Source organism: Bombus bifarius, unplaced genomic scaffold, assembly GCF_011952205.1.
Source record: "Bombus bifarius isolate JDL3187 unplaced genomic scaffold, Bbif_JDL3187 scf7180000010271, whole genome shotgun sequence".
Taxonomy (NCBI): domain Eukaryota; kingdom Metazoa; phylum Arthropoda; class Insecta; order Hymenoptera; family Apidae; genus Bombus; species Bombus bifarius.
Window position 1 is genome coordinate 6,943,839 of NW_022885586.1, and position 23,027 is coordinate 6,966,865.

The 23,027-nt window shown below is 35.6% G+C and overlaps 3 protein-coding genes across 13 annotated transcripts; 2 read left to right on the plus strand and 1 right to left on the minus strand.

Moving 5' to 3' along the window:
* The first annotated feature begins 1,215 nt into the window (after positions 1 to 1,215).
* Positions 1,216 to 3,909, plus strand: LOC117216600 (adenosine deaminase 2-like). The gene is made up of 4 exons (XM_033463436.1): positions 1,216 to 1,534; positions 1,881 to 2,472; positions 2,674 to 2,997; positions 3,416 to 3,909. The coding sequence occupies exons 1-4, from the start codon at positions 1,327 to 1,329 to the stop codon at positions 3,801 to 3,803; spliced, it is 1,512 nt and encodes a 503-aa protein (XP_033319327.1). The 5' UTR covers positions 1,216 to 1,326; the 3' UTR covers positions 3,804 to 3,909.
* Positions 3,910 to 5,246: 1,337 nt separating this feature from the next.
* Positions 5,247 to 14,902, plus strand: LOC117216599 (segment polarity protein dishevelled homolog DVL-3). Of its 5 annotated transcripts, XM_033463434.1 has the most exons (12): positions 5,247 to 5,880; positions 6,394 to 6,463; positions 6,859 to 7,111; positions 7,223 to 7,405; positions 7,491 to 7,701; positions 7,845 to 7,973; positions 8,058 to 8,272; positions 8,346 to 8,837; positions 8,913 to 8,927; positions 9,012 to 9,161; positions 12,008 to 12,164; positions 12,745 to 14,902. In XM_033463434.1, coding segments are annotated over exons 1-12 (2,037 nt in total). In that variant the 5' UTR covers positions 5,247 to 5,719; the 3' UTR covers positions 12,746 to 14,902. The 5 variants fall into 5 exon arrangements, 4 of the variants coding, with proteins under 4 accessions (XP_033319325.1, XP_033319323.1, XP_033319324.1 ...); XM_033463432.1 differs by having other exon boundaries at positions 5,257 to 5,880; positions 8,913 to 9,161; XM_033463433.1 differs by having other exon boundaries at positions 5,263 to 5,880; positions 8,913 to 9,161; positions 12,008 to 12,076.
* Positions 14,895 to 22,466, minus strand: LOC117216597 (neprilysin-4-like). Of its 7 annotated transcripts, none has more exons than XM_033463425.1 (15): positions 21,935 to 22,465; positions 21,646 to 21,839; positions 20,950 to 21,095; positions 19,746 to 19,891; positions 18,960 to 19,213; positions 18,621 to 18,878; positions 18,341 to 18,543; positions 17,934 to 18,113; positions 17,641 to 17,852; positions 17,290 to 17,512; positions 16,834 to 17,010; positions 16,582 to 16,744; positions 16,225 to 16,434; positions 16,039 to 16,145; positions 14,895 to 15,763 (listed from the first exon to the last, which is right to left on the minus strand). In XM_033463425.1, exons 1-15 carry the CDS (start codon positions 22,039 to 22,041, stop codon positions 15,488 to 15,490), a joined length of 2,856 nt encoding a protein of 951 aa, XP_033319316.1. In that variant the 5' UTR covers positions 22,042 to 22,465; the 3' UTR covers positions 14,895 to 15,487. The 7 variants fall into 7 exon arrangements, with proteins under 7 accessions (XP_033319316.1, XP_033319315.1, XP_033319317.1 ...); XM_033463424.1 differs by having other exon boundaries at positions 20,950 to 21,098; XM_033463426.1 differs by having other exon boundaries at positions 20,950 to 21,098; positions 21,931 to 22,465.
* Between the last annotated feature and the right edge of the window lie 561 nt (positions 22,467 to 23,027).

A 23,027-nucleotide genomic window follows, 5' to 3' on the forward strand; every position in this document is an offset into this window, starting at 1 on the left:
ATCGAGCAAATGGAAGCAAATAAATTATTGTAAATAACCACAAAATTTATTACCATACGCGCACATTGATTTCGCAAAATTTTGGCAATTATTTTTAATAACGTCCCATTTGCAATACAACAATCGTTCCATAGCAAATTGTTTAACAACTCTTTATAAATAAGGGTAAATAATGAATATGAAACTATTACGTATATTTTAGAATGTGATTGACAGCTGAGTATTTATGTAAACACGAGGTGCTTACAATAGAGAGTGCCTTAAGTTATGTTCTGTTATCATGATTCTTTGATCATCTGAACGAGGTTTCCTCATAATAAAAATTCATAATAATTTTTAGTGGATCCTATAAAAAACTATTTTTTGTTTATATGTGCTCAGTGTAACTCGTTGATATATTAGTAAGATAACGAGAGAGGGAATCGTAAACGAAGCTAAATTATCTTGCGAGGTTGCTGCGAACAGTTTGTACTTTCGCTTGGCGAATTAAGCATTTACAATCTGTCGATTGCAATTTGTAACGAAATAAGTTGCCTGCACTGAAAATAAATCGTTTCCACGGATAGGTATACGCTTAATAATTTGTGTGGCAAATCCTCGTGTTAGCATTTTATGTGTAACTTTGAAACTGCTGGATTGTGAGAAATTGAGTTTATCATTTGTATAGTATTAGCTATACATGGTGCAATAATTAATTTATTTCTTAAACATGTACTTACATATATTGCACATGTATATTGAACAATATTTTGCATACAAGAATACTTTTCTACGTAATATTTATAGCGAAAAAAATAATTAACTATTTTGAAGTCATCGCCCTGCGTGTAATTTAATTCAAGGATACACACGATATAGTGTTATCGAATGATTATTAAAAGAGCAATAAACATACTTTTTGCTTCATTAATTACAGTGAAACAATATATAAACAAATTCCTCGCCCCGTCTAAAAGAAATATCCAATTTTTGGACTAATCGATAAATTATATCATAAAATTTATCTCAAGAAGAAAAAAAAAAGTTTTAAGTCTCTCGATTATCTCAACGCTTTGAATTATAATTAAGTCCCAAATATTCCTATGTTACAATTTTAAGCTTATGCAACGTTAATTAGAAACAAAGAAACAGTAAACAGTTGATAATTGAACAAACATCAGCCTTGTATATTCAACGCATCTGTGGAAGTTATTACCGATAATAGGAACCGTCTTGGTATAAAAGATCAGCCAGTAGAGTGCAAACAGTCGAGGCGATCGGATCGCTGGTTCTAGTTTTCCTGTGCAGCTGAGCAGGGCAGCATTCGTCGGATATAGATCAACGATCATGAAGGAATTCATTTTTCCATTCATAATATTGCTTACCTATGCGGCTGTGAATGCCGCCTTTCTACGTGTTAATTACACAATCCTCCGGAACGAAATATTGAAGTACGAAGAACGACTGATGATAGGCGCCAATTTGACTCTAAACGACGATGAAAAGGCCGCTAACAAAGTCCTAATGAAAGCAAAGGAAGAAGAATTGATTGCTGGTTTGTTTACTGTTTAAAACATTCATAATGTCTCGAAACATTTACGCTTCGATTGATAGATTATGCAACGAGATAAAAACCTTAATTCTATTCAGCTTTGCCCGTTTAATTTGTAAATAAACGACATGATATCAGTAATCATTAGAATCTTGTTATTCAACGATTTTACGAATCGATGAACTGTTTGTCTCTCCTGGACAATGAAAATCGTCTGCTGATCCATTTTTCTTTATTTTCATTCTTGCTTTCGTTGTCTTCGGGGGGAAAGTCACGCGGATTGAAATGGTCTTTTATTGCCTCATTTTTTTTATCTCCATTGTTTTATAGATCTATTAAATTCTCGCAGGTTTCAAGGATCCTAGTCAGTATGCCCCTGCACGGAACTTCCTCGAAACGAAGAAGGACATCGAGAGATCAAAGGTCTTCCAACTGCTTCGTCGCATGCCCAAAGGAGCGGTGCTCCATGCACACGACACTTCTCTCGTTAGCGTCGATTACTTGTATCATAACATCACATTCCGCGATAATTTGTACGTCTGCATCAACGAAGGAGACGTTAGGTTGCACTTCTTCCGAGTACCTGACAAATCATGCGACTGGCAGCTCCTGAAGAAGGTACGCGAAGATCCTGAACGAGGCCGCCAGGTGAACGATATGATCAGGAGCAGGATGACGATGGAGTGTAACAATCCTGCGATTGACTATCCAAACATTAACAAGGCGTGGCAGAAGTTTACGAACATATTCTCATTCATCAAACCCTTACTAACGTACAAACCTGTTTACGAGGATCATTTCCTCCAAGGTTTGGAAGAGCTATACGAAGATAACGTAATGTATCTTGAGCTTAGATCCACCTTGCCAAATTTGTACGATTTCGATGGCACGCAGTACCAACCAGAAGATTTAGTCGGTATCTATGAGAATCTTACTCAAAGGTACTTTATTTTTCTTTCTATTTATAGAAAACGTAGCAGCGATCGTACTGTTGATATTCTTTATCATGTATATATTTGGTTAAATGGAGAAATCAGGATTATCTGAGGAACATTCAAAAAAAGCAAACGCTTTGATAAAACTTAAGTAAACAGAGAATGAGGTTGTGACTAATTACCAATAAATTACTTTACTACCTGCAGATTCAAGGAGAAACATCCAGACTTCATAGGAGCCAAATTGATCTACGCCCCAGCGCGATCTGCTGATGATAAAACAGTGGAATATTGTATAAAAACTTTGAAAAGATTAAAAATGCTATATCCTGATTTCGTGGCTGGATTTGATCTGGTCGGACAGGAAGATTTGGGACACACGCTTGAGTCTTTCGTAGATTTATTGAAAACCACTGAAGAACATAATATTAGTTTCTTCTTCCACGCAGGTGAAACGAATTGGTTGGGAGCTTCTACCGATGAAAACCTCGTCGATGCTATTTTACTAAATACCAAACGTATTGGTCACGGGTAAGAAAAGTTTATATTAAGCGAAATTTTATAATTGCTGTTAATGAATAACTATATATTAACAAGGCAATTAGACATCTTAGTATCTAAAGATATGATCTTTTCATGTAATAAATCGTTTCGTATTGATTAGGATATCTCTGAAGATTAAACAAATATCGATGAAATCTCGATAAGAACTATTTATTTCGAGATATATCTGAGGAATTTGAAAGTCCTTTCCCTATTGAAAAACCCCAATCTAGTAATAGATATGCACGGTATCTTAGCTATTCTTCATCGCTTATCTTATCATTTTATCCAGTTTGTAGAGAAAAGCGAAAGATTACAAATATGAAAGAGAAAATTTTCAAACATTGACAATCTATAGCATAACTTTCAGAAATTCTTATTTCCATTTTGTATAATTTTTATCTAGATACGCGCTGACCTCTCATCCTTTCCTCCTGGAACTCGTCAGAAAAAAGAATATCGCTATTGAAGTAAATCCGATCTCCAATCAAGTTCTAAAACTTGTCGATGATCTCCGAAATCACGCTGCTAGACCGCTGTTCTCTGGAGGCTATCCAATAGTGATATCCAACGATGACCCTGGATTATGGGGTGCAAAGAGTCTCAGCTACGACTTTTACGAAGGATTTATGGCACTCATGTCGATGCACGCTGACCTCAGAAGTCTCAAACAATTGGCATGGAACTCACTTGTCTATAGTACTCTGCATGACTCTGAGAAGCAGAAAGCGTTACATATTTGGGAAAGAAAATGGCAGACATTCATCAAGGACATAGTATCTGAAAATTATTAAAACCACAAATGAATAAACGAAGAATGATAAGAATTTGATCAACTATTTATAAATAATTAAACAAAAAACAACACTGTTTTTCTTTCAATAAAATTTGCAAGCAATAGATAATCCTTCTTGTTATTGAAATACAATTTAAACCATTCTGTAGTTGGTTAACGGCTCGCAATTATTATCACGCGTATAACCGTACGTCTGTTAATTCGTGTTTCACGCATGACCGCCTCGAGCATTACTTAATACCAACTGATGTTGAATTGTTGATAAAACCAGTTCCCTGCATAATATCTTTCATCCAAAGATAAAGCAACGCGATTTACGCGCCACGGACGTTTCTGTGAGTTCTTTACGCTGATACGTGATTTAATTTCATTTAAAATCCCTTTTCTTTTGCTCGCGCGACCGTATAATTAAGTCGACGCTCCGCACTACCAAACTGAAAGCGGAGCTACCGCACAGTGTCTTTTTCTTTTTTGCTGTTGTCCGGAAAAAAATAATGAATAGAATTACGCTTAATGATGCGGCCTGAACGTACGTGGAAATTACCCAACAGTGAAAAAGGCGCCATTCGCGTTGTTTGTTGCGCACGACTATCGAATACAAACATCTGTCGCTTTTGAATTGTTAACCGGAAATTCAATGGGATCGAAGGACACGTGTTGAGACAAAAACTATAAATGGACTTTAAAGTATGTATACTAGTACAATGGCATATAACAGCTGTTCTCTCTTATATAATTGACCTTTATCAAGGACGATAGAATCATCAAACACTTAATAAGAATTAATAAAGATGTAATCAATAAGTTGTTAAAACATGTATCAGAGTGCGTTATCTATAAGCAAACAAATAGATTATAGGGACTATATAAATAATTACATGACACGAGTATATAATAATACAGAGATATCTATCTTAACTGGTTTAATTAAAAGAAATTAATGCGAAAGAAAATATAATTTAAATTCGAAAGTTTATTACATATGTTATTGAATTTCTGACGTCTGTTTACTTTAGTTCCTCTATTTCAATAAATTAATTAATGAATTTATAATATTATTTGACTTAAATTCTTCCATGATGTATGATATCAACTATTAAATAAATAAATGAAAAGAACAGATATAAATATGCTTCTGATGAATAAGATATAATTGAATATCCCAATAGTAACTTAAATTTTAATTAGAATAAGGATTATAGATTTCTACTACAGACTACTGCTAGTTACGTAGAAACAATTACGCCTCTAAATTGAACTTCCACAAAAATATATATAAGTAACAAATTATGAACTTCGCAGAATTTATTTTTTTCACAAATATCTGGTGTTAATGCAAAATTTTCTTTGTAATATTCATATGCATAGCAGTAGTTTTTATTCTACTCAAAATTCAGATACAACTTTGAAAACAGAAACGTTACGCATATTGGATTTCGGAATCCTTCGCCATCTTCGACAAACGTGCAGTAATGCCATCTGACGATCAAGCCAGCGAATAGCTGAAAGGGTGTAAAAATGAGGCTGGAGATTGTCTTTCTATCTTCGTTTGTTTCCAATCTTCGAACGGAGAGTCGAGTTGAGTGTCGGGCCGACTGCCGCGACTGTGTGTAATGTCGACAAGAATGTTGACGTTTAATTCAACTCGTCGGAAGCAACGAATACGTGTCGTGCGAGTCTCGTGAATAATGTCAACGAATTTCTTATAACTTACTACACGCAACCGTAATAATGTTACGTACCGTGGAGTTTACGTAAACCTGTAATATTCATGAACGAACAATCATCGTACGCGCGAGGGCTTTGGCTCGAACTGTGACGCGCCATATTGGTTTTAAGAGAATTGTTCATATTAGTGGGCTTTGGGTGAATCTGTTTTACTGCAAATGCACGTAGTATAATAAAGTTGAGACGATGGAAGAGACTAAAATCATATATCACATTGATGACGAGGAAACCCCCTACTTGGTGAAGCTTACCATCTCACCGGAAAGGGTCACTCTTGCCGACTTCAAAAATGTCTTGAATCGGCCGAATTATAAGTATTTCTTCAAATCAATGGACGATGATTTTGGGTGAGTGTCACACCGATACGCATGTCCATCGAATGTTACGCATCTATTCGTGTCGTAGTACGGATTAACGATTGTTACAGTGGCGAAGTATTATCTTTCATCTTTGATTCGAGTCAATGCCCTTCGATTTAAACAGTATCCGCTTTGGAATAGACTCACATTTTGACAATGTTACTTTTTCGTTTTCCGTTTGATTGTGATAGCCAATTCGTAGCAATTTTCTGAAAATTGTTTGTACCGATATCGAATCGGTATATTATATTTTTATAACAAATAATGCATCACAAATAATGCTTAATTATATTTTTTAATTCTTACTTTATTTTAGAATTTACCACTTGGTAAATTTTCATATTTATTATATTTTTATCAAAATTATCATATTTCTTTTGTTATTCTCTGTATTTACGTCAGATAGCTACTTTTCAAATTTGTATAATTGTTTCGCATTTATTATTATGACTTTGTTTTTTTCATAAAACAAATAATTGGGATATGTTGTTTCCTCAATAGTGTGGTGAAAGAAGAAATTGTAGATGACGATGCCCATCTTCCCTGTTTTAATGGACGAGTTGTTTCCTGGGTAAGATTCTTAAATAAATTCTGTGATTAGTAAAATTTATTTATTTGTGATAAGCATGGATCTATTTTATAGCAAAAAATAATTTATTTTTAACGTATGTTGAAGTACAGAAATATTTCAGTTCTGAATATTAATTTCTTAAGTTATTAATAAAAGACTATTAATATTTATCATGTGTGGTTATTTTTGTGTCAACAAAACATAAAAAAAATTTTTAGTTAAAGAGCATGTAAATTTTACTTCATTTAGTTCACTGTAAAACTGGAGAAGTATTTATAGGATTATAGCAATAAGGAACTTTCTATTCCATAAAAATTTCTCATAAAATATGAATAAAAATTCAATGGAGCATAGAAAGTTTTTAATGAAAAAAACATCAATCTATTTATTGATAGCTGGTGTCTGCTGAAGGCAGTAATGTATCGGATGGTGCATCACAGTGCACAGATTCAGTGGCACATAGTGAGGCAAAACATGATCGTGTTGATCATGTGACACCTGGTCACACAAATCGTGGCCCACCCCCATTGTCACATGATGATACTCTAACTGAAACAGAAAGTATTACAAGTAGTCGACAAGGGCATCATTTGCACAAAAGTTCAAGACACCATTCAGATAAATATGAGAAATACAATAAATACAATGGTATGCTATTAGTTCTGTGTGAATCATTCTTTAGCTTCTAATTGCTCTAAGTATTACCTTTGTTACAAATGGCAAAGATTCACACATTATCATTATTTTTTATAAATTCAGGACTTCGTATAAATGGTCATTCGAAACACAGATCGGGCCATGGTTATGAGACTGCTTCTATTTTAAGTTCAGATTTAGAGACAACAACATTTTTAGAGTCAGATGATGATGCTAGTAGCCGTATAACATCAACTACAGGCAGACATACCAATATGAGTAGTACGGTTGACAGGGCAACTTTAGGTAAATATATCTTATAAGGAAAGGAAAAAAAAAATAAATCTGAAGATTTAGACCAGGAATTGAATTTTATGTATTTGGATGTTAGAGCGGCGTAGACCACAGAGGAGGAGACGTCATAGATTGCCACCTATGTCTAGAACATCATCCTTTAGCAGTATAACAGACAGTACAATGTCTTTGAATATCATAACAGTTTCATTGAATATGGATACTGTTAATTTCCTTGGGATTAGCATTGTTGGTCAAAGTAACAAAGGTGGAGATGGTGGAATCTATGTTGGTTCAATAATGAAAGGGTATGTGTTAAAATGCAGTGAATTTTAAATTATATTGTACATAGAGCTCTGTACAATGAATTGTTAGAACAGAGTATTCAGCAAAATAAAGTCAATATATTTATAACAGCAGCTCTTTCATTTAATTAATTTTCAATGTACAGGGGAGCAGTTGCTTTAGATGGCAGAATAGAACCTGGTGACATGATTCTTCAAGTAAATGACATTAATTTTGAAAATATGTCTAATGACGAGGCAGTTAAAGTACTGCGTGAAGTAGTTCAGAAACCAGGGTATGTTTGTTTAATATAGCAATGCATTAAAATTTCAATAAACGAATTACAAGATTATAACATGATTATAAATGTAATCTTTAGACCAATCAAATTAGTTGTTGCAAAGTGCTGGGATCCAAATCCAAAAGGGTATTTCACAATACCACGTACAGAACCTGTACGGCCTATAGATCCTGGTGCTTGGGTGGCACATACGGCTGCTATAAGGGGTGAAGGTTTTCCTCCACGCCCGCCGAGCGCCACAACAATAACTTCAACATCAAGCAGTCTTGCAAGCACACTGCCAGATACAGAACGTGAGTTAAATAAATATTAGATTTAAATCGATTTAAAGAAACGAATGTTTCGTAAAAAATACATTTTGATTAGGACCATTGGAAGAACTTCATCTTACGGTGAATACCGATATGCCAACAGTAGTACGAGCGATGGCTCGGCCTGACTCAGGGTTGGAAATTCGTGATCGTATGTGGCTTAAAATAGTAATACCAAGTGCATTTATTGGAGCAGATGTTGTGGATTGGCTTAATACTCACGTAGAAGGATTTATTGATCGACGCGATGCAAGAAAATACGCATCTCTTATGCTAAAGGCTGGATTTATTAGGCATACAGTGAACAAGATAACATTTTCTGAACAATGTTATTATATATTCGGTGACCTGTGTTCATCTATGAGTAGCATGAAACTAGATTGCGATACAGTCGGACCATTACCTCCGCCGAATGCCTGGGACATGCCTTATTCAGGGACATATGCACCTCATTCTGCGACTGGTTACAGTCCAATGCCATTTAACTTCACTAACGAACCAACTGTATATGGTTATCACCGAGAAGAAAGTGTTCATAGCGGTTCAGGTGAGGATCGCATTTTATATCGCGATTAGCGTAATGGTTATTCAGTGTGTGTTTCAAAGTATTATATTTTATCAGGCGGCAGTAGCGCAGGTAGTGAGCATATTTGCAAAGAACCTATTCACGATTTGAAGTCCTGTTCTTCAGCATCTGAATCTGAATTGCATATTCCATCAGTGCCAACTATGCCAAGTAAAAATTCTGGCAATGGAAATGGTTCAAATGGAAAGAGGTCTAACGGCAGTCGCAGTCGTTCCAGTGGTTCTGAACAATCTGTGCAGACAGGAACTGGTTCAGGAAATCAACAGAACCAACAAGACTTATCTGGTAGTAGACAGTCATTTCGCATTGCGATGGGAAATCCTTGTGAATTCTTTGTTGATGTTATGTAGATGCCGGTGTTGTAAATAGATGAGTTATAAATTTAGAGGAAAGAGCAACATATAATTGAATATTTCCGAATGAATACTTTGATAAATTTATCTGACAGATTACATAAGATCTTATAAATTGGCGCTAGGTGTAATCTCTTTATCCTTTTAACGTTAGTAGAAATCATATAAATAGATAACGTATATTTACAGTGAATCTTATATGGTATTTCAAAGTATTTATTCGTTGCCCTATTCAATTTATTTCCAGGTTTATATAATTCGTATTTGATGTTTTAACGATTTGTTCATACGTGTCGTTTCAACTTTGCATTCCACTTTATATTATATACTTGACAGTAATAATATTTTTGGAAGTTCGTCTCTATTAAATGTATTTTATATTCATTAAAATATTTGCATGTAATATGTAAATGTACATACTAATGTGGTTCAAAGAAGTTGCATCAGAATGTAAGATTTAAATTCAACAAAGAGTAATACAGGTATTTTTTATGCCATAATAATAATAAAATTTCAGATCATTTTTAGAATATTGATTTTATTAGCTATAGTAGCTGTTGATTATAATTCATTTACTATTCCTTTCATTTTCATTATTTGATTAGTATGAATTTGAAAATTTACATATATACTAAAGTATATATACGAGATAAAACTAAAATTGTATTATTATTATTAAGCTTTGCTGAAAGAAAAAAACAAGTACATTTTCAATGTTGTGCATGAAATATGCAACTGTTGTGTTGAAGTTTAGCATACATATAGCAATAACGAGCCTAGTACAACTATTATGTACGAGAAACTCAGTATTTAATATCGATAATTCATTATTATTATTATACATACACTATACTGCACGCTTTACTATAAATATATTACGGTGTATTTGTTGATGTAAAGCACGATCGCACATGAAGTAGAGCACAAGCATGGTCATGTAAATAACACGGTTTATGTCGATAAATATACGTAATGAACATTGCAATAATTCGCTACGTAATGCATGTAAATTATAATTATTTTATAAAAAAAAAGGTACGTATTTTTTTATTAATATTTTTCCATTGCTTGCGTTCTAGGATTGTCTACGACAATGGGGCAGCTATTTCTTTAAAATCGAGAGGATATTATTTCGAAATGTTAAAAGGTTCACTAATTATTGCTTTGCAAACACATTCTTTAAGACTAATCCGCTTTAAATAAAAAGAAGGAGGAAAAACGAAAAAAAAGCATATATATGCATGTACAAAGAAAATATGCAATACGATTGTTATTGTATATCGGGCAATTATTGGTGAATCATTTAAATTGAGATTGTCCATGCGTAAAGGACAAATTTTTATTGTATTCCTACTGATTCCAGTTATTTGCTGATGAACAAAAAGAAATTGTTTAAAATTATGTTGTGTGGTATTGCATCACAAAGTTCGACAATATGTAAATAGATCGAATTATGCTCATATTAAATGTGCCATCTTATCAGTGTTAGAAAGTACTGAAAAAGGAACTGCGACATATAATTTATATATACAAGCTTCCCAGGTGTATGCATTTCTTTACTGTTTATGTTCATTGATGTCATCTTATCTAATGAATTATTACGAATTCTTACGAATTATCTTCTGCATCTCACACACACACACACACACACACAAGCTTATTTAATTTCAACAAACGTTCATTACATTTAATTGCGTCTTGCCGTTGCGTTATTATGATATAAATTTTTATTTAGCATATCACGTTGTATTTAAATAACGTTCTTTTTATAAAATGCCGCTAGAAAATACTTGCACTCGATGCACATAAATGCATTGGCGTCGTAACACTATAAGAGTAATTTCAAATATGGTGTGATGTTTCTTCCTACCAAACATTTCACGTTAAAATGAAAAAAAAAAATCAGTAGCGATTTTTACGTTTCTTTTTCTATCGATTTTACTACTTTTTATATTTACACGAACTATTTACATTGCTTCCTTAATATTTATAAAACGTATATTATAGAAAATACTACCTACGTCTTTTTATATAACATGCAACCATGTTTGAAAATTTCGTTATCTAATCGTGCAATTTTCCAAAATAACGACTGAAGCCTCTTTTTATTTCCCCCTTTTCTTCGGCATCTTATAATTATCGATAAATAGGCACTTTTTTATACTGTCCCCTGTAGAGAATAATATAACGGTATTATAAGAAATTTTTTACCGATTTGATAAGCACATAACGCATAGATTGTATAGGAAAGATTTTGTTGGAAAATTGCGCACTGGCATTTAATCGTTAATTTTAATGGAAATGTTTTCATTTCGCTGCAAATGATTATGTAATTCGATATTTAAGAAGGTAGTTTACACGAACTGGTTTATCGATATCATTATGGTACCAATCATTATATATTATTCTGTAAAATATATACATATTTTATGTTGCAGACAGGTTGTACAGTATGTTTGAGAAAGGCAAAATGTGTATTTACAATGTATTGTTTCAAATTAATATTTACAAACCAAGATCCATTTATTATTTGAATAAAAAATGATACCGAGGATGAAAAAGAGTGAAAATACAAATTTTGCGACTCACAGACATACTCCGAACTTGGTTTATTTTATTTTCTATTTATTGCGCCGCTCTAAAAGGACGTGCTGCTTTCTGTCTAACAAACGACTCAATTCCCCTTTGCAACTTACGTTGTGCGCATGTGGATTACATCATGTCAAAGACGTAATCGAGTCATTTTTGTGCCTTGTGCTGCGCTGACGATTGATGCAGAGCGGCGTATGCACGAGGAAACTCGTACACTGACTAGCGGTTTGGACAACAATAGCAGAGACAATATCTGTGAGTGTATTTTATTTTGTCACATCGAGGGACTCACGCTGATTCCTTTCTTTCCGTATATCTCTGTCTTTTCGAATTTCAAACATTAGTGAGTAACCCGTATCTGAAAGTAATTTTTTGTTTAATTAGCTTTTATCATTATGTTCCTTTTCTCTCGCTTCGTTCCGTTCCGTTCCGTTTCGTTTCATTTCGTTTCGTTTCGTTTCGTTTGTTTTCCTTTGAAAGTTTTCTCTTATTTTAAGTTCCGTTACAGAAACTATTTGTCTACTGTTTTACGATAAAACTTAACACGATGACCGTGCATCTTCGATCTTGTCTTGATCATTCTTGCACTTCAATTGCTTGTTTGAATATATTTAGCATTGTACGAGCATTTGTAATAAAAATCTACGAATGCGTTTATCACGAGCTATTTAGTAGTGGAACACTTGTTACGTGTGTATTGTCGATAGTTTGCAGTTACTCTTGCATATAAATGATACATTCAAGGAAAATACTAATAACATCTTATACCAGCATACATCGTACATTTCCTTTATTTCGATCGTTTTTTCGTTACATTATCGTCTGAGTAGTCCCAAATACGTCTATAGTATGTCCTTTTAGTGCAGCTAAATGATGGCCACCCTTGAAACTTATAACATAAGACACACATTTCTATTTTACAGATGAAGAAGACATTTTGGAGTACCAGTTTCTGCACAAGTGAAGATATTTGTTAATGCAATACGTATACGTAATGGTGGTACTATAGGAGTTGAAAAAAAGGAAATTAAGGTATATTTCCACTTGACTTTGAATTGGGTGGACGGAAGTAGCAAACACGAGACATATATATATTTATACATATATATATATATATAACAGACGAATTTTGATTAAGCGTCATAGAAAATAAAGAATCTAAACTATATATAATTTGTAATGGCTATACATAAAAGAAGAAAATAGGATTAAGGCCATCAAATTTCCATGTGGTATTTAATATCATTCGAAAACGTGATCTATATATAGATTTCGACAGGAAAACAAGAAATGATGGCGAAAAAGCGTGCTTTTTTAACGCAGGGTGTATGTAGATTGAGAAAAAGGAATTCTCGTTAATTCCATATATGTGTTTTATCGATACTTCTTGTTCTACCTTTGTTTTTTTATTTTGAAATAATCGCGATAATTATGTATCATTTTCGATTGTATATATTTTCACACCGTTTGTCAGTTTAAACAATAATGGATATTTTCAGTTGGGCTTAAAATTTTTCATTTTTGATCTTAAAAGTTTTTGAAAGTAAAAAAATTCTTTTTTTTCTAACTGTTTCATTTGTTCCTTTTTTCAAATATTAATTATCATGTTATAATATGGCTGTATTTTTAATTATACGGGTATATGAACATCAAATTTACGAAATGCAGAATGGAAACTAAGATTTTGGTACTGAGGATGGAACTGAGGTAAAGGAGCAAAAAGTGTCAGTATAATACGAGATAATATTCGCAAAATTCCTGATTTATTAGTACAACTTATGACTGCAAATACGTCTGTAATGAAGTGTTAATTCATGCTATGAAAATTAATTAGTATGAAGCATATTATACAATTGTTGTAAGTATTATCGTTTCACCTGAATTTTACGCTTAAATGAAAAAGAAAAATTGAAACTTTTGTAACTATAAATAACACAGAACACTTTTTATCAATCTTTATATGAAAATATTCTATTGGAGTTTTCGCGTTAATTCAATCAAGCAGCTATAGAATATTTAAAACATAAGTGATGATAATTTCACCATTATTCTTCTAGTTTAAGCAAACACCATGCGTCGTTGCATTTTCTTTATACTAAATAATTGAGAACTCGATGTATGTACGATTTTATTTTTCCATGCTACTTTAACCGATTACTCGTTAAGGGAAGGCAATACGTAAATAAATTGTAAAGATAGGATTATATAATTGGTGAAACACTTTCTCCCCCGATTCTGTGTGTAAGTTTATACGAGTAAGTGTGATGATACTGCATTGTCATGTGCATGCACGAGACTTCTCCCTCACTATTAGAATTACGAATAAAAATGGACAAAAAAAGAATGGAAGAATATGAAGTAAACCTCGACGAGTCAATATGAATCGAATGAAAGTTTACTCATTGAGACGCATTCGAACGCTATTCCGACTGAAGTATTTTAACGTCATTTAGAGTACCATAGTACAAGGCGACAAGATAGTCAATCGATATCGCATTTACAGACAGATAGTTCATTCCTTGTATTTTTTATCCCTTTGCGAGACAAATGTTTGCGGACTTTTTTATCGAGGCTACGACCGCGTACACGGTGTCGTCGATACTCTATTTGCGATGTTCAACGATTTTTACACTATTTATTATATATTATGCGAAACTAAGAGATTTGTAAAAAGAAGAAAAGAAAGAGGAAACGCGGAGCTGAAGAAAAGAAAGAGTAAAAAAGAAAGTGGCGCATTCATTAGACCGATAAAATAAATGACTTCTTCAATGTGTGTGTTTCGTGGAAACATTGCGAGATGATATGACAGATTATGTATGTCGAGACGATCTTCTCTGCCGCCTTTTTCTGTCGCGAAACTGACTGCGAAAAAAAGAAAGGAAAACAAAATGTAATGCGAACGAGTTTATATCCATAGTATACACGATTACGTGGATGTAACGAATGATCACAATGGCTCAGATTATTCCGTAAGATCAGGTAAAGATCTACAGGAAGCGTAAGCTAAAATAGAACGACGAAAGAATTCAATACATGTAGTAGTGTGTGGATATACAGGGAAATAGATTGTAAAGATTTTTATGACTGTCTGAAATTATTATTGTCTTTGGTATTTGTCTTACAATTTCATTCTTAACACATCTCTAAACAGCGCAGCAGTTTGAAACATCTACAAGATACTTCCCTTGTGCGATATACACTTGGATCATCAAGTCGTAGTATCACACGGAAGCGATACTATTCCCTTATTTATTGTTACACAACCTATTTCGTTAGTACGGCTCGTATCCATGATCGATTACGTTGCATGCCCGTAAATCGTTAAACGAGAACTTACAATTACTCCGGTTCATCGTTTCCTTCATCCTATTCTTGATTTCCTAGTAATTTCAGCATAAATTGTGTATACTCTACAGCATCAGCTATCATCGAAAGCATGGAACTATAGTTTCGTTAAAATCTTAACGTGAATCTGGCAATAGTCTCTGGAACGTAAAGACTAATTTCAACGATTACACCTACACAGTCTAAACTTCGTTTGCTTCACACAATCGAGCAACGAACAATCTTCTTCTTTTTTTCTTGATCACGTAGCTCTGATTAATTTATTCGATCAACGATCGATGCGATGATGAGTTTGGTAGAAACAGATAAGCACACCATTGGTCACCAAACGGAGCATTTGTTAACTGGATTCATAGGTGCACCCAGCGGGCAATAAAATACTTGTGCGAAATCCTCCGAATTCGATAAGGTGCCGATTACGCGAAACTTGCCAGGTGAATGGACGGCGGTCTTCAACTTATTCCTGGTAGCTTCCGGTCTCATCGAGCCGCACCACACTTGCGCGAAGTTCAGGAAGAACAATTGCTTTCCAGTCGCGTTTAAACCTGGCAGAGTTTCGTCAGCGTCGCCGTTTGCGCGTAACCATCTTTCGTAAGCCTAAATAAAGACAAAACGGTTTAAGGAAGTGTCATATAAAAATCATGACAAAGTTATTAATTATAATTGTTGAAACGATATATAACTTTTGAGAAATTTGCTGATCAATGATTGACGGAAAAGAAAGAATTTTTAAAATGTTAAAAGTCTGTCCACTTGTTAAAAGAATGGAATATAAAAATCAGACGGCCGTGACAGGGTTAAATGTTATTAAAGAACTGAAGAAAAGTTGAGAAACAAGCTGTTAAAAAAACTAACAGGAGGAAATTGCTTACTCGAAAAGCTTGTTTAATACCGCCGTTATCCGCGATATTCTCGCCCTGGGTATTCATTCCATCAATCTGCATTCCAACTTCGCTCACGATATAGTGACTGTACTGGTCTGAAACATTTAACAGTTTTCGAGTTAGCGAGCAAAAGTTGGAAGGAAAGTTTAAGAGAATAGATGTTTCGTCGATTACCGATAAGGCATTGAGCTCGTTCGTGAAAGCCATAAATAGCCTCGTCTTTCCACCATCTATGTAGATTACCATCCTTATCGAATAATCGACCTTTATCGTCGAAGCCGTGGGTGATCTCATGGCCAATCACAACGCCGATCCCACCGTAATTTAAACTCCGTGGAAAGTATCTGTGATAAAAGGGCGGCTGTAGTATTCCAGCTGGAAACACTGAGAGTGGAAAGTAATTCAATAATTAGTCGATATTCTTTTTTATCTTATGCAAAAGAAAAGAAAAATCGTAGTATAAAATTGTGGAAAAGTTTGTAGACCTTCCCGTTTCTTTTGTTCGCGCAATATAAAAAGAATTATACTGACTTATCCTATTTTTGCTGCGACTATAGTAAGCATTGACCACTGCAGGTGCAGTGTTCCACAGGGTCTTATTGACAGGGCTGCCAAGTCGATCCTGTTCTACCCTGGTCAAATGTTGCAAGATGTTCAACGTGTTCTCGAAGTACTTATCTGGACGGATCACGACCTGAAAGTTCACCAGAAATTAATTTAATTAACGAATGTGTCCATTGTATTCAATCAAATCTCAAAAAGAGCCAGATCCGTGATTCTTACATCTTTGTAACGTTCGTTCAACAACTCAGACTGTAGAATGAAATCAGGATAGCCGATCCTTAACAGCATTGCGTTTACCTTCTCGGTGGCCAGTTCTTTTGTTTCGTCATCGATCCAAGTAGTTTGATTTAGGAGTTCTCTGAAGGACCGTTGTATATCACGAGTCATGGCCAATGTCTGCAGAGACAGGTACGAGAATAACGAGAATGTCGAAGCTCAATTATGACGAATTATAATTTACATTCTAATGAGGAGAAAACACATTTTCATTTATCCGATTCTTTATTAAAATAACTATAAGATTGATGAAAGCCATCAGAAATAATAGAATATTTCAAGGCGCAATATAAAAGTGGTATGGAACGAAAGAGACAATAAATAAACAAATAATTAGTCAAAAAAATAAATTTACAAAATTAGTGAATGTTCATTAATGAAAATAGGAAGAGTTCTTACATCGTTTTTGCTTTTTTCGTCGAAATATTTTTTCACGAACATGGAGCCCACAGCCATGCCCATGTTAGAGTTCACTTGTGCCACACAATTTTTCCATCTGGACGGTGCTTGTTCCCTTCCAAACAGAATATAATAAAATTTTTGCTTAGCTTCCTGAAATCGATCGTCCAGATTGTTTACTCTGTGCCTGACGAACCGCCATAGAAGATAATTCGCGATAGTCCTGCAAAGAAAAGGTACTCAAAAATAAGAAATTTCAAAGTTTCCAAACTTCTCAAACATCTCCTCAAAAATCAAACTTATGAAACAGTGTCTACTTTTTACTATTGTATTTTACATGAAAGATTGTACCGTGGACTAGTTTTCGAGAGCAAATTCACCAAATCTTGAATATACTGCAACGCATAGACAACGACCGGCTCGGAAACATTCGTTGGTCGTGCCAGAACGATCGTTAAATATCGATGCCAGTTAATTTGTGGCACCAGTGTCCTTAATTCTCCGATGCTCATTCTTTGATATAACTCTGAAACGTTTCTTCGCTCGTCGGGGGAAGACGTGATCTGTGAAACCCGAAATTAATCGTTCAATAGCGGACATAATAGAAATAAGTCAGAAAATTATAGAAATTATAATTGACTTACCTTGGCGAGCTTAGTTTCGAATTCTATCAATTCGTCAGCGTCTATAGTAGCGTTTTGCAAAGATGCGCCCAAGAGAGTGGAAATTTTTATTAAATAATTTTTGTAAGCTTTTAAGTAAATGGTATTCGATGGCTGGAGAAAGTAGTCTCTTGTAGGTAGACCCAATGATGTCTGATCGAACTGCAATTAAACTTTTCTTAAATTTGATATTTTTGCTTCTCCATTATGTGGAAGTCAAAGAGAAGTATTTTTTTAATAACATTCACTACGAAAATAGTTTTCGCGAGGAACCGTGTAAAATTATTAAAAGATTTGATATATTATATTAATTTCATGAAACATTCGCTGAGCTACAAAATGAAGTAAAATTTTTATCTCGAAGTTCTCGAAAAATTCCGAGTTTCTACCTGTATAACGTACTGGTCGCTGTTTTTAATGTCCGGCGCCACCCATTCCGAAATGAGAATGTCATTATTATAAAGCCTCAATTGTGCAACCAAGAGGAGCCAATCGAACTTTTCCGGATCCCAATTTGGTCTCAATATGGGCCATCCACCAAGTTCATCTAGAAGCTGTATAAGCGGCCGTTCCATGCGTTGCTCCAAGATCTCTAGCCACATGTATCGTGTTAAAATTGGCAACCACTTACAAAGATCTCTGAAGAAACCCAATCGAAAAACAATTTACCGTAGTTCATGCAACTGCGATACAAATATTTAGCCTTGAGCGTCGCGTCATCCGTGTACAATTGCAATCCTTTCGGTATAGGATCTTCGAGAAGCTCTTTCAACACAGAGTCCAACGATTCTCTGATCATTTCGAAGGTATCGTAGGCAGCTTTGTCTTTAGGGATAGGATTATGTTTCGCCCAATTGCCACAGGCAAACTGATAAAAGTCCTCGCAAGGATCAGCGCTCCTGTCCATGTACTTCAGCATGATTTTTGCTGCGGCGAATATCTGTTTCTTAAAAAGCGTATGAGCAGCAATTATGCAAAGTAATTAGAGAGACTACGTCACAAGTGTACCTTGAGCTTCTCTGATGGCCCACGCGTTTCCCTCGCCTTTCCAAAACGCGTGGAAATCCGTGCCAGTGTCGTCGTCGTTTTGGTCGTCGACGATTGGCAGACTGGTGTCCGAATCGTCGACGGAAATCGAGTGTCTACCACCTTGTTCACCCTCGTCTGATTCGTCCTGAGAACGCTCTTCGATATTGTCGTACGTGAAGAACTTGGAGCGCAGTTCTTCGTTCTTACGCGCGTCGTGCGTATGCTCGCCGTACCTGAAGAAGATAATTTCTGAACAGAGCTGATTGCGGGTGTTATAAGTTCGAAGGCGTATCACCGGTGAAATTTTTGATATAGCAGAACTCTATTTATTTGATTTATTTGAACGAAATTTCAGTTTGTGTCCGATAGAATGAAGTTTTGCTGATCGAATTCATTTATTCGAACGTAAATTTTTATTATGGACGAAAAATCATAAGATCCTCATAGAGAGGATCGCTAGATACGAGCTTCGATCATATAAAATATTTGTTCTCCGATAGGTTCGTGTAAACGAAATTCAACTATAATTTAAGTAGAAATAATAAATGGAATTTGATTAATAGACTGCGGATATTTATGTAAATCTATATTTTTACGAATACAATTACAGCAGTGGAGCTTCATCTACTAAACATATATTACTATAATGAACATTGTACTTTAGATGTTGTATATATTTGCATATTCTGCGAATCTTTGCATGTTTAAATTTCTCATTAATGCATAAATATTCCGCAGTCTATCGAGTAGTATTTGGATAATTACTCTCGATAGTCGTTGCTTTGTATTTCAGAGTTTTCCTTGACCTCATCGGCGTCCACCTCGGTGTAATAATCGTCCAGGAAGTTGTAGATGTCTTCGTCGGAATTTTGATCGTCTGCTTTCTCAACGTTGTAGTCTATCGGTTGATCCTGTATCGAATATTCGCACAAAAATGATATTTTTACGGTGCTTTTTAAAATAGAAAATTGAGTAGTTGGAAGGTGAATCGATATCTGGGTATGTAGCGTAGGTATCGTGTCTTTATATCTCAGAGTTGTTTCGGCCATGAAGTAAAAGACATGTCGAATTTAATTGACCTTGTACGAAACGAGATGATTGGCAGTGAGACGATCGATATTTATACTGTTCACCAGTAACGCTAATTTAATGTTGATTAACTCTAATTAACGTCGCTGCGCACGACACGTTATCCAAAGTGGCTCGTCTTCTTCTCGAACATTGTCGCTTAACTTATTATCGAAGACACCTTTGTCAACTCTTTATAAGGCTGTCAAAATTTTCATAATTCGATAGACTGATACAAAACACAGATACAATCGTATGACTATTAATTCTCATTAGCAACTTCCACTTTACTCTACTGCGTTCTTTTGCAATGAAACGTCAACCCTCTGCAATCTTTTTTCACTTCGCATACGTCTACATCGTTACAAAAATATTCGACTATAAAAGAATTACGCTTGCAAGGTTGCAAAGGATTGAACAGCGCGAATCCGCTCGCCTAGAACGAGCGAAAAAATGCGAGAGAAAACCATCGTTATTTCTTGAAGAGACTCAGATCATTGCACACAAGTGTCTAACGTCTCGCGATTCTCGATATCAATATCAGATCTGGACAAGCCGTTGCCCGTTTGCCAATCTGCTTATCCTCGTATCGCGTCCATTCGAATATAAAATTCCGAAGAACGCAACGTTGAATAGCTCGAGCGTGGAGGATGCTCGAAAATCCTGACGTCCTTCGTTCTTTCTTCGGGACTATTTGTCGTCAATCGATCGATATTATACTGCACGTTCGTAGCTGATGATCGTAGATCGGCAAAGGCGAACGGATGTTGTATATTTTTTGTTTTTACGTGTGTTTTTTTTAAAGAAAATGGAAAATAACAAAGAAGAAATAAATAAGACGAGGAAGAAAAGTGGTATTGGTTAGAATCGCTTTGAATTTGATTTGCTTTGGATAAAGTACCGCGTCTAGGTCTCTCTTGTGTCGTTGTAGCTGCCTTGACGAAAGTAGAGTCTCCACTGGCACGTAGCTTGTTTTCATTCCAGGTGCTAGGATTTTGTCTTCTTCCTCTTCTTCACCGGCCCTCTCTGTCTCGCTGCGGCTGGTCGCTGCTAACAGTTTCTATAAATAATATACTTCTCCTTTCTTCTATGTCGCTTTATATTTATATTTGAAACTTTTATAACATTTCTAAAAATATCCTTTTTCTTTCTGTTAGATATAATTTCCATCATGGAGATTGTACAATTTTAAAGTAAAAGTCGAATCATCTCCCTGCCCGTGACCTATATTCAACGTCGTCTCCTGTGACGAGAGTTCATTACCAATATACCTATGTAATCTTAGAACGGATTACATGTGCAACATGGTAGGACAGGAAAACGATTAAACTCGAATATTCTTCCTGCGAGAACAGCCTTGGGACAACTTACTCTAACGACTTGTAAGAAGCCTCAAGAACAATTTCAACTACACCGACCCCCCATCGCAAGATCCGCTTGAATTATTTTCTTCTGACAACGATCGATAAATCACGCCACACATCTCGCACTCTATTTCGCTATTCAGATGTACACGAGTAGCCAACAGACCGGACGTCGTTAATATCGAGTGCATTTTACGAGCGTGTCGTTATGTGTACCGTGGCAATAGACTTACGCGGAAAACTCTCCTCGGTCCTCTCGTCCTGCCTCCTTGTCTGGACCAAATACGTACGATGATAAGGAGCCTTGCCGATCACCTGCGACCGCGACAGAGCGATGAAGATTATAGTGATCGGCAGTAACACGGCTGGAATCAAGAGCATCAGTTTCACTCGGAAGCGCCAAGTGTCGTTTCCGCCCATGCACCACCTGTAGTTTCAAATATCGTGTTCCCCAATTGCCGATTCTAACTAATCGATCGATACTTTTGATAGTCATTAGCTAATTTTGGACATCTTACGAACTTTAGTCGACCAGTCTCCTTGTTAATGGCTAACCGACAAGAAGGACAAGGCCCACCGCTGAAGAAGTCGTCGTCGTTATACTGATCCAAACTACTCGCGCTCCTCATCTTGTCTGAAAGCAAGTCGACCCCTTCTTCTCAGTCCAGTTGATCTACCTATTCTACTTCATCGTACCACATTGCGCAGTCATAAATCGCATTCGCGTATCGCGCGTTTCACCGCGCAAGATCGAATCTTTGCCCTTAACTCACTGTACCCCTAGTTTCCCTGCGATTTTACATTTCTTTTATTTTATACTTTATACTTTGCCAAGTCGAAGGACACCCGAATCGACATCTGTTTGGGGACACTCGCGTTTTAGTTAAGGTAAAGGCGATCGAGAAGAAACTTCCAAACAAATTTTCGATCGAAACGGAGATCGAAACCGTTTTCAGGATGGTGGCACCGTGCGTCCGTGAAGAAGAGGACTGACTGAAGCTGGTGCGAAGCTTCGATCTCGACACGAATGTTAATGTAACGTTGCGCGTACGGTCAAATTAGTCTTAGCGACATTCGTACGGGAGTAATTTCCATATGTAACGTCGGCGGTCAACGCCAATAGCGAGGGCAACAACAATCGAGGCGGAGCTCTGTACGTGCACGCACACCGCGAGAGGCATTTTACGCGCTCCTTACGTCCAGTTACTCGTCAATCGACCCTAATAACTTGCAGTTATCGTTCAATAACGCGTCGCGCTGTTTTACATTCTACACGTGACCTGGCCGTTATTAAGTTTTTTCTCATCGCCAACACTGATTGCCATTTTAAGATGAACGTAGGAACTTCAAAAGACGAATGGGACAATCGGTAGTTCCGATTTTTCTTCCGTTACGTATCGCGCCAATTGTCACTACCATATAAAACGCGTTTCAAGTCCTTGTCCGTGAAGATACCAGAGATATCACTATCATATCACTATTTGTTCAAATACGGTGAAATTGTAGGTGGACAACATTGAGTCGTCATGGGATAAAAAGCAAAATTTTGATGGAAATATTACAAGTTGATCGACTATTACGTTGTAAAATTTTCGTTACTTTTTGTTACTTTGTC